Below are 16,281 nucleotides of genomic sequence, written 5' to 3'. Positions count from 1 at the left end.
ATGAGCATAATATGTCCCCTTTAACACAAAAATTCTGCTTACTTCTGCTTTAACGTGTTGTTGGTTATGCTACTTGGTTGTTTTCACTTTCCAAACCAGTTGTTTGATGAAGGTTTTCACATGAACTGAAACTGAAACTGAAACTGTGTACGTGCTTTACTGTAAAGGAACAGTGTGCAATGATGTGGTCAAAATTATTTCAATACCCAGCAGCGCGTTATTTCCCCTCCCCTACACCCCAGACACTCTAACCTCTGCTCTGCTCACTCACAGTCTCAAAGTCTTAAAGCAGAGTAAAAAGATACATGTCTCCCCTTTTTTTCATAAATCTTTTATTCCACTTCAGTGCTGATGTCATATCTGACAGACATCGGCTACAAGCACAGCTAACATTGTTATTAACACAGCTAAAAATGTGGTGAATATGCTACCGTAAGGCCAAAGCAAAGTGAGGAGGAATCATCTCCAAAGCTAAAACTTAAAGGCTGCATTTGTAGCAACGCAGCAATTCTTGTTTAAAAGAGTTTTTGTCCTTTGTACTTGAACAATGTTAGAAACTTCAAGTTTTTTTTTTTACCACAGTTCCCTAACCCTGAAATTATTTACAGACTGGTTGAAAAGAAAAGAACCAACAATGCCAGACTACAATAGTATTACCTATGGTGTGGTGTTATATTAAAAGACAAACAGTTGGATTTAACGATAAATGTCTTACTAATCCTAGCCAAATTCTTTATTCACAAAGCCAAATATCTAAAAACTCCACCCATCTTCACATACTTTTTAAATGAATTCCATCTTCATATTAAGTCTCTAAAATGTATTAAGTTTACTCACTTATCTTAATTTTTGTTTATTTAATGTTATTCTTAACTCTTATCTCTGAAACATGAGGTCTGCTCTTGTTAAATTTTGGACAGATATAATATTTGCCTGACTAGTTTGTAAATGCATTTGTTTAAATAAAAAAAAAAAAAAAAGTTCATGCAGGAACTTAGTCCAGACGAACACGTGAGTAGAGTGAGCTGTGGGTGAATTGTGGTTGATTAACACAATGTCAGGTTTCATATGTTGGTTTCTGTTTGATGCCAACTGGCACTGTGGCATTTAGGCTGCATTAGAGACAGTGTTGTGTGTCATATGATCATTTAGTCTGCAGATCAAGGTGTGGTCTTAGTTTTATTCATAACGGCACAAGAGGTGAACCAGAGCAACAGAAAACAAGATAAGACACAGCACCTGGATCAGAGACCCTGACCATCTGTCACTGCACTGACTGTATTTTGTCTTTTTTGACAACATGTATGGTGGTGAGTCAAAATCCCTACATGCATTCTCTATTTTTCTGCCATTTCTTACATGATATAAAATATTAACTCAAAAACAATATGTTTTTAGGTCATGCTTAATGTTAGATTTGACAAGAAGTTCAAAACCAATAGTTGTGAAAAATCTTGCTTCATTTGTAAATTTGTTGATTTAAACGTCTTCATTATAACTGATTTTCTTTTTTTTTTTCTAAAAAACTAACAAAAAACGAGTAGCATATTAATTCATAAATGCCATCTAACAAAGATAAAGGACAAATATGAACCATTATGCTGTTCATATGGCTTGTAATTGGGATGAAGTAAACATCTGTATTTTCATATATTTTCATCCCATTTTTACTGTAGGACAGGCTACTACACTAGCCACTGGCTCGCAGTCGTTCATGTTGTTGTGCTTCAGATGTCCGTCGCGCTGCGCGATGACGCCATATGCTCGACCAATCACCAGCTCGCAGTACCGACCCGTACCGTACCGCATAGTGGAAACGGCGCTTAACTCAACAGGGTATAGGTATAGGTACCTTTAAAGGGACAACGAGGAGTTTCTATTCGGTTATAAAAAAGTCTCGCTACCACTTGTTAATGGACCCATTTTCGATAAATATATCGTTTTGTCTCTATCGTTATTAGGGCCACGGGCCATCGCACCGGGCACTACTGTTATTGTGTGGATTTTTTCTTCCATAAAATTATTATTTTTCATCTTCTGGACGACTTTCGGTTCGCTACTAGTCCTGCAACTGGACTAGTCCTTCGCTACATAATTAAATTATATATCAAAACGTGCGTCTTGATCGGGATCGGTGTGCTATTACTTTTCTCAACAGTTTACGAATAGTGACGGACAACAGTTTCGCTATATATATCTACCTTTTCATGTCACTATATCACCGTTTAGACTAATCTGATGTTTGTAAAGTTTATAAAACCAAAGATTGGACAAACATTACTATTTCTGTGTGCACATTTTTGTAATTAGTCATGGTTATCAGAGATTAGCCGGGCTAACGGTTAGCTACCTGTTTAACTTTAATAACTCAGTGACTCAATAAACGCTCCATGAAAAAATATTTTCTCCAGCGGATATCTGAGTTCCAACATGACTGAGCTAACTGGAGTAGTTTCATGTCGTGTCCCACAACGGGAGGGTTTTAACAGCTGACGTCCTGGTGTTAGCTTAGCTACCGCCGTTAGCTTAGCTACGTTAGCTGTCCCTGTCAGCTGAGCCACTGGTGCTTTCTAGACACCGTGATTCCCCCAAACTGAATAAATACAACACATAGCAACACAAAACACACACACAGAAATAGTAATGTTTCTTCAATCATTTCAGATTTGTCTAAACGGTGATAGGGCGTGAAAAATATGATATATATATAGCTAAACTCTCGTTCGTTACTATTGATCTCATTCAAATTACAGCTGGTTTTCTACCCCGAAGTAGAATGTAAACAACAAGGAGATTCGGTCTATGGGACGGGCGAAAAAAAAGAGCAAAAAAAGACCAATCATTGGAGTTTAACAAACGTCTACTGCTCAGGCATACTTTCACCAAGAGACTTCATTTAAACTTTAAACAGTAGACACAAGTCTTGTGTATTGTCGTATTACTCCACGTTTTGATAGGTCATATAGTTTTTGATCAATCCCTGTTCAATGACCATGATCATTTTTGGAGAAATTATGAGATTATAATGGGTGTGTATTGCATGGAATGTTCGTGTCAGAGTGGGTGACATCATCGGTTAGGGTGGGAGAGATACCAGAAAAACTCCTGATTTTTTCTCTTTCCACACTCGGCCCGGCCACAATTTACACTCTACACAAATTATTTTTTCAGAATTTGTAGACAAACTTGTTCTGTCTCTCATCATGTGCTCAAAATATCAGAGAGACTTACAGAATTTACAGAATCAGCCTCTGAGTGCGGCCACGTCTGTCTCTTCTCCTCATTGACTAAAATACAAATATTTTCTGAGAGAAGTCAGTCACACACACACACATCAAAACACACAGGTAACCTAATGTGGTTACAGCTCCTCCATATCAGTGCTTATAGAAAGATGATCATGTGTCTGATCAGCTCTGTCTTGACCTTAAGATCGTGGGTTTGATTCCCATGTTGACAGAGATGGCAAATCCGGCAGGAGTTCCCCGTGGGCCTTTCAAAATTTCCCCAGAGGAAATTTTCTAGTTTTGTTATTATTAGTGGTGGTGGAAATGCTGGTCAAGCCGACCAGCGTTTCCTTACTTTCGGTTTCGTGGCGAGTCATGAGAATAACGCAGCTGAATCACCGTTTATGGTGGGAACTACGACGGTATGTGATCGTTTTCCAACCTCTAACTTTAATTCTTGATGAATGAAAACATGAGTCTGTCTTGCACCGGTCAAAGAATTCCACGATGCGCGGAGGCTCATAAATGTAGTGTGGAAACACTTCGCTTTTCCAAAACTCCTCGTTGTCCCTTTAAAGAGAGGTTATTTGAAAGGGAGACACACACAAGTCACAGAAATTGTGTCACTCAAGTGATGCATGTGGTACTCAAATATGAATACAAAGATGTTATATTTTGAAAAATACATTGCTGAGTTTTAAATGTTGCTCCTGTTGTTGCAGCTCTGGATTTGCCTGGAGGTTTAAGGATAGTCCTGGTGGGCAAGACCGGCTCAGGGAAGAGTGCAACAGCAAACACCATACTTGGTAGAGATGCCTTCAGAGAGGACTCGAGCCCTGTATCAGTGACCACAGACTGTCAGAAACAGAGCGGCCAGGTGGACGGGACTTTGGTCCAGGTGATTGACACTCCAGGTCTGTTTTGTACAGACATCCCTGAGGAAGAGTTGAAAAAGAAAATAGCGGAATGTGTCAAGATGTCAGTACCCGGCCCTCACGCCTTCCTCCTGGTGATCCGGCTCGGAGTAAGGTTCACAAAGGAGGAACGAAATGCTGTGCAGTGGATCAGTGATAATTTTGGAGGTGATGCCTCCAAGTACACTATCATGGTGTTTACGTGCAAGGATCAGGCTAACGCTGATGACGCTCTGAGGGAATGCAGGGAGCTAGACGAACTGGCAAGGACATTTGGTAACAGAACCTATGCCTTCAACAACAAAGATGCAGATGACCACGTGCAGGTCTCAGAGCTAATCAAGAAGATCAAGGAAATGGTACAATCTAATGAGGTTAAATACTACACCAACGACATGTATAAAGAGGCCCAGAGGAAGCTGAGAGAGGAGGAGGAGCGGAGGAGACAAGAGGAGGAACAGAGGAAAGAGGCGTTGCTTGCAGCTAGGGAGAAGGATAAAAAGGATAGAAAGAGAAATATACGCATAGCTTTGGTTGCTGCTCTGGTGTTGTTGCTGACTGGTGCGATTATAGCAGTGGCAGCTGACTCCACAGTGGCTCTGGCTGTCGGAGCTCCTGTGCTCGGCCTGGGACTGTTGTGCGGGATAGCTGCCATTTGCATATGGAAAAAGGTGGGGGGCAACCGCCATTCTGACACCCCACCAGCCCAACTTCGTCGTCTATTACAGGAGGTGTAACGATACACAAAAATCACGGTTCGATACGTACCTTGGTTTTGAGGTCTCGGTTCGGTTCATTTTCGGTACAGTAAGAGAACCAAATGCAAAACATAAGTTTGCTTGTTGTTTATTAGGAATTTTTCTAAACCAAATTTAGCTACATGTTTTAATCAAATGTAATTATTTTACTCTCACCTACTAAGGGTTAGGGTTAACCCTAACCCCCTAACCCTATATATTTTCCTGTATAACTTTGGCAAATACGGACAGGTTCATCCGTCTGCAGTATATATGTATGTATTTTGCAGCAGAGGTGTTCCTGATACTGTATTAGTATTACACACATTGTTACTATGATGTTAGATCGTAACAAAGTTTTGACATAACAGTGACAGAAGTATGTGAATTTAATGCTGCCAGTAAACAAACGGTATGAATCACAATCCTTTTTTTTTCTTTTCAATTTTCTCATGTATGAGCATAATGACACAACATCTTGTTCTGTAGATTTCTTCTCTGCATGTCTGCTTTGTCCAATGTTTTGTTTAATGGTTAATTCATTGTATGACCTACTTTTCAATATATGCAAAATAAACAAAACAGAAATGTCAGTAATGCCTTGACAGAACTTCTTTAGATTTGACAGAAACCTTCACTTCGACTCAAGGATTAAATTAGATTTAGACTAATGAAAGGCTAGGTTACAGTGAGTGACCTCACAAAACACAGCATTTCCATGTGACCATGATATCTCCATTATTTCCCCCACATTCGGTACAAATGTTCACCTGGGCTCAAGGATGAAATAATGATATTTTAGTGGCCAGAGGTTAAAGGTCAAGATCAGGGTGACATGCAGTATCTCCAGAACTTCTTAAGTGAATCCCTTTTAATTTGTCACAAACATTCACTTTGTCTCAATCACCGGCTGCTTAGATATCAGCTTGTGTAACAACAGAAAACACTACAAAAACATGCACTAAAGGTGCCCCAGTGCCTACTTGCATGCAACAGGAGTGAAGTCTTCACCACAGTGCCTAGCCTCCCAGCTGATGACACCCAGGCCTCAAAAAAAGAAACAAAAAGGAACTCCCTGAAACAAAAAGCAAAAGAAAGTTAACAGAACCAAGATTGACTATAGGGGAATTACCAAAATGTTGAACTATCCTTTTAAAGGTCGGGTTGGAGATTCTGGAAGAACAGTCCTAGCAGGCCACATTTTGAAAAGTCAAAAGTCCTCAGACGTCTCTCTGAAGCCACGGCAGCTTGATTGGACGTAGGCAGAACTAGACATGAAGGCATCTGATTGGTTTTTCCTTTTTGGAGAGAAAAGCGAGGATTGGTCAGAGTTGTGTCAGTCCTGCAGTGGCCACAGACGTCTGGTTTTTATTCCTTTTTCTGAACACACAAAGTATTGATTACTCTCAGGATAGAAGGACCAAAAACGTGTTTCTGACTGGGATTACCAACTATAACTTTAAAGATTTCTTCTTTTAGTGCTGTTTAAAAAAAAAAACGTTTTTTAAGTTTTTTGCTCAATAAAACCACATTTTCACCTTCAGCAGGAATAACGGTGTTAAGATCAACACGGCAGCTGTTGTAGTAAAACAGGTGAACTGTAGTGTTTGTTGATGGAGAACAGGTTGTTCCTGAATGAACCATAGATGAAACGTTTTTAAAAGAGAATTCATTTTAGAGAGTGAATCTGATGGAGAGTTAGAGAAACTCAAAGATTCAAAACCAGAGGAGTGAAGATCAGAAGGAGAAACAATGGTTGTTTTTAAACGTGCTATATAAATAAACTTGAACTTGAAATTATGCAAATTAGGTGCATGTGAAAATGTGTTGTGTAAAATATATTTATAAGATAATATATTCACCCTGCAGTGAAGTATTTTATATATAACATATATTTCTAATATTGTATGCTCATACAGTATTGCAGATATACACATCCTAAAGCCCATGACTGTACACTGACATTATACATGTACAGATGTGTTAAAATAAGAAATGTATGTTTAAATAAATGTCAATAATTAAAAACTTTATCTCCAGAGGATGTGTATATATATCTATCTATCATATATATGTAATAATAACAGATATAATATAAGGTGAGGAACAGAGGCCTAAATAATTAAATAGGTGAAATGCAGCGCAGCAGACAGAGAGGTAATGAAAACTGTTAGAGTAACATATGGCAGCAGCAGCAGCAGCAGCTCTGTACATCATATATCAGATATTATCATAAATTATCATATATTACGCTGCTACATGGGGATAAATATTTATCTGTCCATCAGCTGAATGTGTGTCGTTGTGTCTTCATTATGTTTTATTCTATTAATGATGTGAGGAATGTAAATGCTTCATGTTTTTTGACCCTCCTCCTCTACTGCTGTATATTTTTTCCATCTAATCTGACGGTGTGTTTGAGGACCATAGGACCGTTCGCTACTCGTGCAAACACACACACACACTACAAACACTCCTCACAAAGGTCCAGTGTCTCCTGCAGACTTTGTTGTACTTCTTTTCTTTTCTTTTGGTTTGACTCCCACGCGCGCCGCTCCGCCACAGACAAAGAGTTTTTGCAGTGAGTCACTCTGCAGCTTATTATCAGACATTTGTTCATGTCAACAGGAGGATGAATGCACCGTGTCACGGCTTTTGTTTGACTGGAAGAAGAAGAATTTGTGAGTTTAGGCACAAATGGTGATATTTTAGTCTTTGTGTGATGGCTGAAGGCTTTTTTTTTATTTTTATTTCACTGTTAAAATACCTGCGTGACTGTCTGAGGAATGTGTGCAAACTTGCATTTTATGAGTTTTTATATCAAAGTTGTGACACGTTGAAGGACCTGCGTCTCCTTCAGGTTCAAGAACACGGTGAAGACTTTTCTGTTCTGTTTCTGCTGGATTTTTATAAACGCAGATATAAATATATTTATTTTAACCGACATTCCAGACAGATATTGGTTTTTATTCACGTGTGAGAATCAAAAAGCTGCTCTAGTGTTGTGTGTACTTTATCAACGTGAGTTTTACAGTACGAGTGTGGAGGATTTGAGGGACTGTCTGCAGTATTTGATGTATTATATCAGAGTTAGGTTATAAACCGTGTCTCACACTGACACTGTTCATATTACAGATAAATAAATAGATGAGACTGAATACAGGAGAACTGTGTTAGATTATAATAATAATAATAATTAAAGCCGCAAGCGGCGATGGCGGGCCCTCGCTCGCCCATGCCACCGCGGGGCCTGAGGCACGCCGGGGCCGTGGCGTGGAGCAGAAAGGGAGAGATAACCAGGAAGGAGGCCAAAAATGCAATGTTTCGTTCATCCACCAGGGGGCAGTCACCGCATGTGGTCTGGTGCGTTCAGGGGCGGCCCCTCATCACTCATGTGAAGTTTGGAGTGAATCGGACAAAGCATGAGGGAGTTATGAGCAGTTAAAGGTTCGTCCACTAGGGGGCAGTAATGGGATGCATGCAGGTGTGTTCAGGGTCAGTCCCTCATCACACATGTGAAGTTTCGTGGAAATCGGACAAATCATGAGGGAGTTATGAGCAGTTAAAAGTTTGTCCACTAGGGGGCAGTAATGGTATGCGTGCAGGTGTGTTCAGGGTCAGTCCCTCATCACACATGTGAAGTTTCGTGGAAATCGGACAATGTTGATGCAAAAAATGGCACTTCCTGTTTCCACTAGGGGGCCACATGAGCGACACTCCTATCAGATGGAAGAGGTCTCCACCCTGGACCTGTCTATCAATTTTCATGATGATACGAGTTCATTAAAGCCATCAAAAAGCCAAACGTATTTTCATGGCGAGGAATTGATGGTAGCCACGCCCCCACAGGGACGCCATTACTCGTAGCTTCACAGTCTTCATAATGTAGCTTCACCAACTGGTTCTGCATGTTTTAGAAGTGGAATGAAGTTGATCGGGTGAACTATGTATTTTTAATGAATTTTAGTTCACTTCCTGTTACCACCGGGGGGCGCTATGAGTTACGTGGGAAGTTAATATATTGGGACGTTCAGGGCGGAGCCATCGTCATGTCCAGCAAGTTTGAAGTTGATTGGATGAAGTATGTGGGCGTGAGAGCCAATCGTATTACATGGCGAGCACGCCAAAGTTAATTGAGCGCTGGCAGCCACGCCCTTTGACCTACGGACTCACGGCGCACAAGATAAGCTCAGCTAGGTCTGGAGATGTGGTGTACCTAATTTCAACTTGATCGGGCGAACGCTGTGGGAGGAGTTCGTTTTAGGCGGGAAAAATCAAAACCAAAATGGCCGACTTCCTGTTGGGTTGAGGTCATGAGGTCAAGAGGCTTTTTTGCATATCTGGGTATAATACATATGTGTACCAAATTTTATTGACATCGGACAAAGTGACCCGACTTCCCTATGGGGATTTTGAAAGTTTGTAGGGGGCGCTATTTCGGCATTTCGCGTCGACCATGTGCGACCACCCAAAAATATCGAATTTCGGATCCGGCCGGACGTCCGTGCAAAAGTAGAAGCATTTTCGCGTTGGGGAAAGGGGCGAAATTGGGGCATGAAGTCGGAGAAGAATAATAATAATAATTAAAGCCGCAAGCGGCGATGGCGGGCCCTCGCTCGCCCATGCCACCGCGGGGCCTGAGGCACGCCGGGGCCGTGGCGCGGAGCAGAAATGGAGAAAAACCTGGAAGGAGGCCAAAAATGCAATGTTTCATTCATCCACCAGGGGGCAGTCACCGCATGTGGTCTGGTGCGTTCAGGGGCCGCCCCTCATCACTCGCGTGAAGTTTGGAGTGAATCGGACAAAGCATGAGGGAGTTATGAGCAGTTAAAGGTTCGTCCACTAGGGGGCAGTAATGGGATGCGTGCAGGTGTGTTCAGGGTCAGCCCCTCATCACACATGTGAAGTTTTGTGGAAATCGGACAAAGCATGAGGGAGTTATGAGCAGTTAATGGTTCGTCCACTAGGGGGCAGTAATGGGATGCGTGCAGGTGTGTTCAGGGTCAGTCCCTCATCACACATGTGAAGTTTCTTGGAAATCGGACAAAGCATGAGGGAGTTATGAGCAGTTAAAGGTTCGTCCACTAGGGGGCAGTAATGGGATGCGTGCAGGTGTGTTCAGGGTCAGCCCCTCATCACACATGTGAAGTTTCGTGGAAATCGGACAATGTTGATGTAAAATATGCCACTTCCTGTTTCCACTAGGGGGCGAATGAGTGAGATCGCCTACGAGCATATGGAAACGTTGAGGTCGTGACCCTGGACCTGTGTACCAATTTTCATGTTGATATGAGTTCAATAAAGCCATCAAAAAGCCAAACGTATTGTCATGGCGAGGAATGGTCGCCGCGTCGCCACACGGACGCCATTACTCGTAGCTTCACAGCGTTCATGATGTAGCTTCACCAACTGGTTCTACATGTTTTAGAAGTGGAATGAAGTTGATGGGGCAAAGTATGTACATTTTCCAAATTTTAGTACACTTCCTGTTACCACCGGGGGGCGCTATGAGTTACGTGGGAAGTGAATATATCGGGACGTTCAGGGCGGAGCCATCGTCATGTCCAGCAAGTTTGAAGTTGATTGGATGAAGTATGTGGGCGTGAGAGCCACTCGTATGTACATGGCGAGCACGCCAAAGTGAATTGAGCGCTGGCAGCCACGCCCTTTGACCTACGGACTCACGGAGCACAAGATAAGCTCAGCTAGATCTGGAGATGTGGTGTACCTAATTTCAACTTGATCGGGCGAACGCTGTGGGAGGAGTTCGTTTTAGGCGGGAAAAATCAAAATCAAAATGGCCGACTTCCTGTTGGGTTGAGGTCATGAGGTCAAGAGGCTTTTTTGCATATCTGGGTATAATACATATGTGTACCGAATTTTATCGACATCGGACAAAGTCACTCAAATTCCCTATGGGGATTTTGAAAGTTTGTAGGGGGCGCTATTTCGCCATTTCGCGTCGACCATGTGCGACCACCCAAAAATATCGAATTTCGGATCAGGCCGGACGTCCGTGCAAAAGTACACGTGTTTTCGCATTTGGGAAAGGGGCGAAATTGAGGCACGAAGTCGGAGAAGAATAATAATAATAAACAGCGCGATTTCAATAGGGCTTTCGCTGGGCGACTTGCAGTCGCCGCTCGGGCCCTAATAATAATAATAATAATTAAAGCCGCAAGCGGCGATGGCGGGCCCTCGCTCGCCCATGCCACCGCGGGGCCTGAGGCACGCCGGGGCCGTGGCGCGGAGCAGAAATGGAGAAAAAACCCGGAAGGAGGCCAAAATTGCAATGTTTCGTTCATCCACCAGGGGGCAGTCACCGCATGTGGTGTGGTGCGTTCAGGGGTGGCCCCTCATCACTCATGTGAAGTTTGGAGTGAATCGGACAAAGCATGAGGGAGTTATGAGCAGTTAATGGTTCGTCCACCAGGGGGCAGTAATGGCATGCGTGCAGGTGTGTTCAGGGTCAGTCCCTCATCACACATGTGAAGTTTCGTGGAAATCGGACAAAGCATGAGGGAGTTATGAGCAGTTAAAGGTTCGTCCACTAGGGGGCAGTAATGGGATGCGTGCAGGTGTGTTCAGGGTCAGTCCCTCATCACACATGTGAAGTTTGGAGTGAATCGGACAAAGCATGAGGGAGTTATGAGCAGTTAAAGGTTCGTCCACCAGGGGGCAGTAATGGGATGCGTGCAGGTGTGTTCAGGGTCAGTCCCTCATCACACATGTGAAGTTTCGTGGAAATCGGACAAAGCATGAGGGAGTTATGAGCAGTTAAAGGTTCGTCCACTAGGGGGCAGTAATGGGATGCGTGCAGGTGTGTTCAGGGTAAGCCTCTCATCACACATGTGAAGTTTCGTGGAAATCGGACAGAGCATGAGGGAGTTATGAGCAGTTAAAGGTTCGTCCACTAGGGGGCAGTAATGGGATGCGTGCAGGTGTGTTCAGGGTCAGCCCCTCATCACACATGTGAAGTTTCGTGGAAATCGGACAATGTTGATGCAAAAAATGGCACTTCCGGTTTCCACTAGGGGGCCACATGAGCGACACCCCTATCAGATGGAAGAGGTCTCCACCCTGGACCTGTCTATCAATTTTCATGATGATCCGAGTTCATTAAAGCCATCAAAAAGCCAAACGTATTTTCATGGCGAGGAATTGATGGTAGCCACGCCCCCACAGGGACGCCATTACTCGTAGCTTCACAGTCTTCATAATGTAGCTTCACCAACTGGTTCTGCATGTTTTAGAAGTCGAATGAAGTTGATGGGGTCAACTATGTATTTTTAATGAATTTTAGTTCACTTCCTGTTACCACCGGGGGGCGCTATGAGCGACGTAGGCAAATAATATGTCGGATCGTTCAGGGTCTCGCCATAGATTTTTGCACCAAGTTTGAAGCGTCTACGATCAACTATGTGGGCATGAGAGCCGTTCGTATTTACATGGCGAGCACCGAAACAGTCGCCAAACTTGGGGGCACGCCAGAGGCCAACCCCTTTGAGCTACAGACCTGCGGAGCACAAGATAAGCTCAGCTAGGTATGACGATGTTGCGTACCTAATTTCAACTTGATCGGGCGAACGCTGTGGGAGGAGTTCAGTTTAGGCGGGAAAAAATCAAAACCAAAATGGCCGACTTCCTGTTGGGTTGAGGTCATGAGGTCAAGAGGCTTTTTTGCATATCTGGGTATAATACATATGTGTACCAAATTTTGTGAGTGTAGGACAAAGTTAGCAAAATTCCCTATGGGCATTTTTGGACTTTGTAGGGGGCGCTATTCCGCCATTTTGCGTCGACCGTGTGTGACAACTCAAAAATATCGAATTTCGGATCCGGCCGGACGCCCATGCAAAAGTACACGCATTTTCGCCTTTGGGAAAGGGGTCAAAATGGCGTTTTAAGAGCGCAAGAATAATAATAATAATAATAATAAACAGCGCGATTTCAATAGGGCTTTCGCTGGGCGACTTGCAGTCGCCGCTCGGGCCCTAATAATAAACAGCGCGATTTCAAAAGGGCTTTCGCTGGGCGACTTGCAGTCGCCGCTCGGGCCCTAATAATAATAATAATACGCTTTAATGTCTCTCAGTGACTTTATGATCAGTGTGCACTCACTTCTTGGCAAAGCACTTAAGAAGTAAGAGCCTCTCTATACGTTACAGTGATAGTGTGTGGGTGATGTGGGATCACTGATGGAGCTGGTTTTCTGCCAGCAGCTCCACATTCATCTCTCACACTGATAAATTATTTATCAGCCTCCTGAAAGTTACAATAACTGATCTGAACTGATGAATTACAGCGTTTCACCTCCGATCGCGGTCAAACAGCAGGAAGAGATGATGATGACGATGATGATGATTGGAGGGAGTAACCTACCTGTATCTGCAGAGGCTCCGCCCCTCAAACTTGTGACACACAGAAATGGAGCTTCACCCAAAACCATCTTGTTCTAAATGGGCGAGTTCATCAAAAGACAAATACAGTATGTTGGAGTCGGGAGTGTTTAAAACAGTGTGGAGGTAAAACTGTGTCTGAGCTGAAATAAAACTCTCACAACACACAACAAACACGACATCAGAGTGAAGACTAGTTCCAGTGACGATCAGTCTGAAGCTAAGCTAACTAGGAAGCTACCGCCACAGCATTTCTCATTACACATCAGTCCACTGGGCTTTGGGTTTTTTATGGATTTTAACGTTTAAAACCTTAAACTGGACAAACATCAGGACGAAGCACAAAGGAAACAAGAAGTGTAACTAAACAAATGTTAGTTTTCGATGTGCAACATTAAGCTAACAAAAACCCCATAGCATGCTAACATCAGACCAGGGTTTTTATGGTTAATGAAAACTAATAACTTCAGTGAACAAAATAATTAAATTAACTTAAAAAATAAATGAAACAGTTTTTTTTTTGAAAACTAAATAAATGCAAAACAAACTATTTAGGCTATATATGAGTGCAAGTACATTTACCATTAAAAGACTCTTTATTATTTTCAGCTTCTACAGAAAAATGAAGAGGAAAAACTGAATAGAAACTGCTAAATCGCTAACTGAACTAACTGAGCTAACTGAAACTGAACTGAAATTTAAAATAAAAACTATAATCACCTCACATCACATCTCTCTACCTGCTCACTAACCATCAGCGTTACCAGAACATAGGACAGATTGAACCAGAGCAGAGTGACGCTGATGTTAGCCACCGTTCCTGCAGAGACACACCTGTCTGTCTCCATCTTCACCTCCTTCTCCTCCTCTTCAACATCACTCCATCCTCACACTTTGGTGATAGACTCACTGTCTCTCACTCCTCCTCCTCCTCCTGCATCTCCTCTTCTCTCCCTCGTTCTGTGCACAAACATGAAGTGGAAGTGAAACGGATCGTTGGCTACCGTCTGACTACACCTTTTAAAAATAACATGATACTGGTTCATTATTAATGTGACTCGCTTTACACGGTGAACAGCACAGGTCCAGTTCATTCAATCACATTTTATTAGCCTAGACCTACATATTGAGCATTTTAATTGTTCACATATTTTCACACAGTGTCAGGATACAGGAGTGTGTGAGCGTGCTATGTGTGTGTGTGTGTGTGGTCAGGCAGAGCAGCCCACATCATCATTTAATGATGGCCCAGCAAACTGAACATGTACATTCGACAAAGATGAATGATGCTGCGGCTCATAGAAACTGCTGCATGATGCCTTTCTCTCTCTCTCTCTCTCTCTCTCTCTCTGAAGTCCACAGTGAGTGAAGCCGGAGCGTCCGGGTCCGTCGGGGCGAGCGAGGCAGAGAGCGGAGCTATAGGGGCCAAGTCTTTGATTTTCCTGTCATGGCTGCTTATAATGATTAATGCCTGGACTTTGGGGCCACTCTGTGTGATTATGGGGCCCACGAGCTCCGGAGCTGCTGCTAACTGTGATGTCTTCAGATACACATGTATGCACACACACACACACACACCCACACAGGCCTGCTGCTGTTCTGATGGTGGTGGTGTTGGTGTTTGGGTGGCGTCGTCTCTAACAGCTCAGAACGGTGTATGTGTGAAGGAAAATACAATAAAAACCTCTGCAGCCTGAAAAACACACTTTTCTCTGTTGCATGTTTGTTTGAACTAATCGTCCACATTAAATGACACAACGCAGCATTTGAACAACTGATCTGTGACAGATGAATCAATGAGTGGGTTTGATGAGGTGAATTAAAGGAGGAACTGTGCAGGATTTCCACCTTTACTCTGCTACATTTGTAGTTCCCCTGTAAAGGATGGGCAACGTCGTCATGGAGCTTTGTGATCGTGGTCCCAATAAAAACCACTTGGCTGAGATAAATGGCCATTTTCCACTGGCGCTACTCAACACAACTCAACTCGACTGGACTGAGTTTTGTTGCAGTACCTGGTGCTTTTCTTCTTTTTTTTCTTTCTAACACCTCAGCTGAAGTTCCAAGCGAGCTGAGCCGACGCTGGAAGATGAAGCGAGCGCAATGTCCAACACAAGAGTTAAACCCGCTATTTTTTAAAAACACACCAACAATAGCACCCACTGACATAATACAATATACAGTGATACAATACAATAAATCTTTATCGTCCACCATGGTGGAAAATGGCCTTCGGCTCACTGTAAAAGAGATAATACCAGATCTGTACTGAGACTGTTGTTATTCTTTCACCCGAGTTCAATGGAAACCACTCCAAGGCCCATCGACCAGGTGCAAACTAAGAGCTGGATGGAGCGACCGTAGCAGCGGTGCTGTGATGACCCCGCCCACGTTGAGGAACTATTAAAGGAGACGTATTCTGCCCCTTTTCCACAAATTAAAATAGTTCCCAGGTGTCTTAAAGACATGTCTGTGACCTGCTTCGGTCAAAATCCTCCAACGATCAAACATCACAGCTCTTTTCATCCTCTCAAAACAGCTCTGTTTCAGTGCCTATCCTAAATTCGAAAGCTAGTTACATCACTGGAAGACATCTGAGGGAACAGCTCCTAAAACCACATAAATGCCAATCTAGGGAGCCTGAAAATTACTGATATTTTTGTCAATTCTCGCATTTTTGGGGGCCGGAAGTCAAGACAAACACCCAAATATATGTTACAGAGCCTTCAAAAAGTGATATTTCCTTAATATGTCCCCTTTAAAGAGTCTGTGACAGGCATCAGTCAAAATACCTCAAGGATCAAACATCACAAAACAGCACTGTTCAGAACGGCTGGTCCCTTTAAATAGGGGTGGTATTATGCAAATTCGAAAAAACTAATGGCATCATTGTATGACATCTGGGGGAACAGCTCATAAAACCACATGGATTTTAACCTCAGGAGACTGAAACTTACTGATTTATTTGTCAATCCTCACATTTTGGAGGCAGGAAGACAAACAC

At 42.9% G+C, this 16,281-nt stretch overlaps 1 protein-coding gene across 1 annotated transcript; it reads left to right on the top strand.

The window, feature by feature from the left end:
* Nucleotides 1-1,230: 1,230 nt before the first annotated feature.
* Nucleotides 1,231-4,878, top strand: LOC146966167 (GTPase IMAP family member 4-like). The gene is made up of 2 exons (XM_085763987.1): nt 1,231-1,307; nt 3,950-4,878. Exons 1-2 carry the CDS (start codon nt 1,301-1,303, stop codon nt 4,876-4,878), a joined length of 936 nt encoding a protein of 311 aa, XP_085620113.1. The 5' UTR covers nt 1,231-1,300.
* Nucleotides 4,879-16,281: the final 11,403 nt, after the last annotated feature.

The sequence above is a fragment of the Trachurus japonicus genome, chromosome 20 (assembly GCF_045865225.1).
Source record: "Trachurus japonicus isolate A0001 chromosome 20, Traja_1.0".
Lineage (NCBI taxonomy): Eukaryota > Metazoa > Chordata > Actinopteri > Carangiformes > Carangidae > Trachurus > Trachurus japonicus.
The sequence above is the reverse complement of the archived record's forward strand: the minus strand, read 5'-3'. Positions and strand labels throughout refer to the sequence as shown.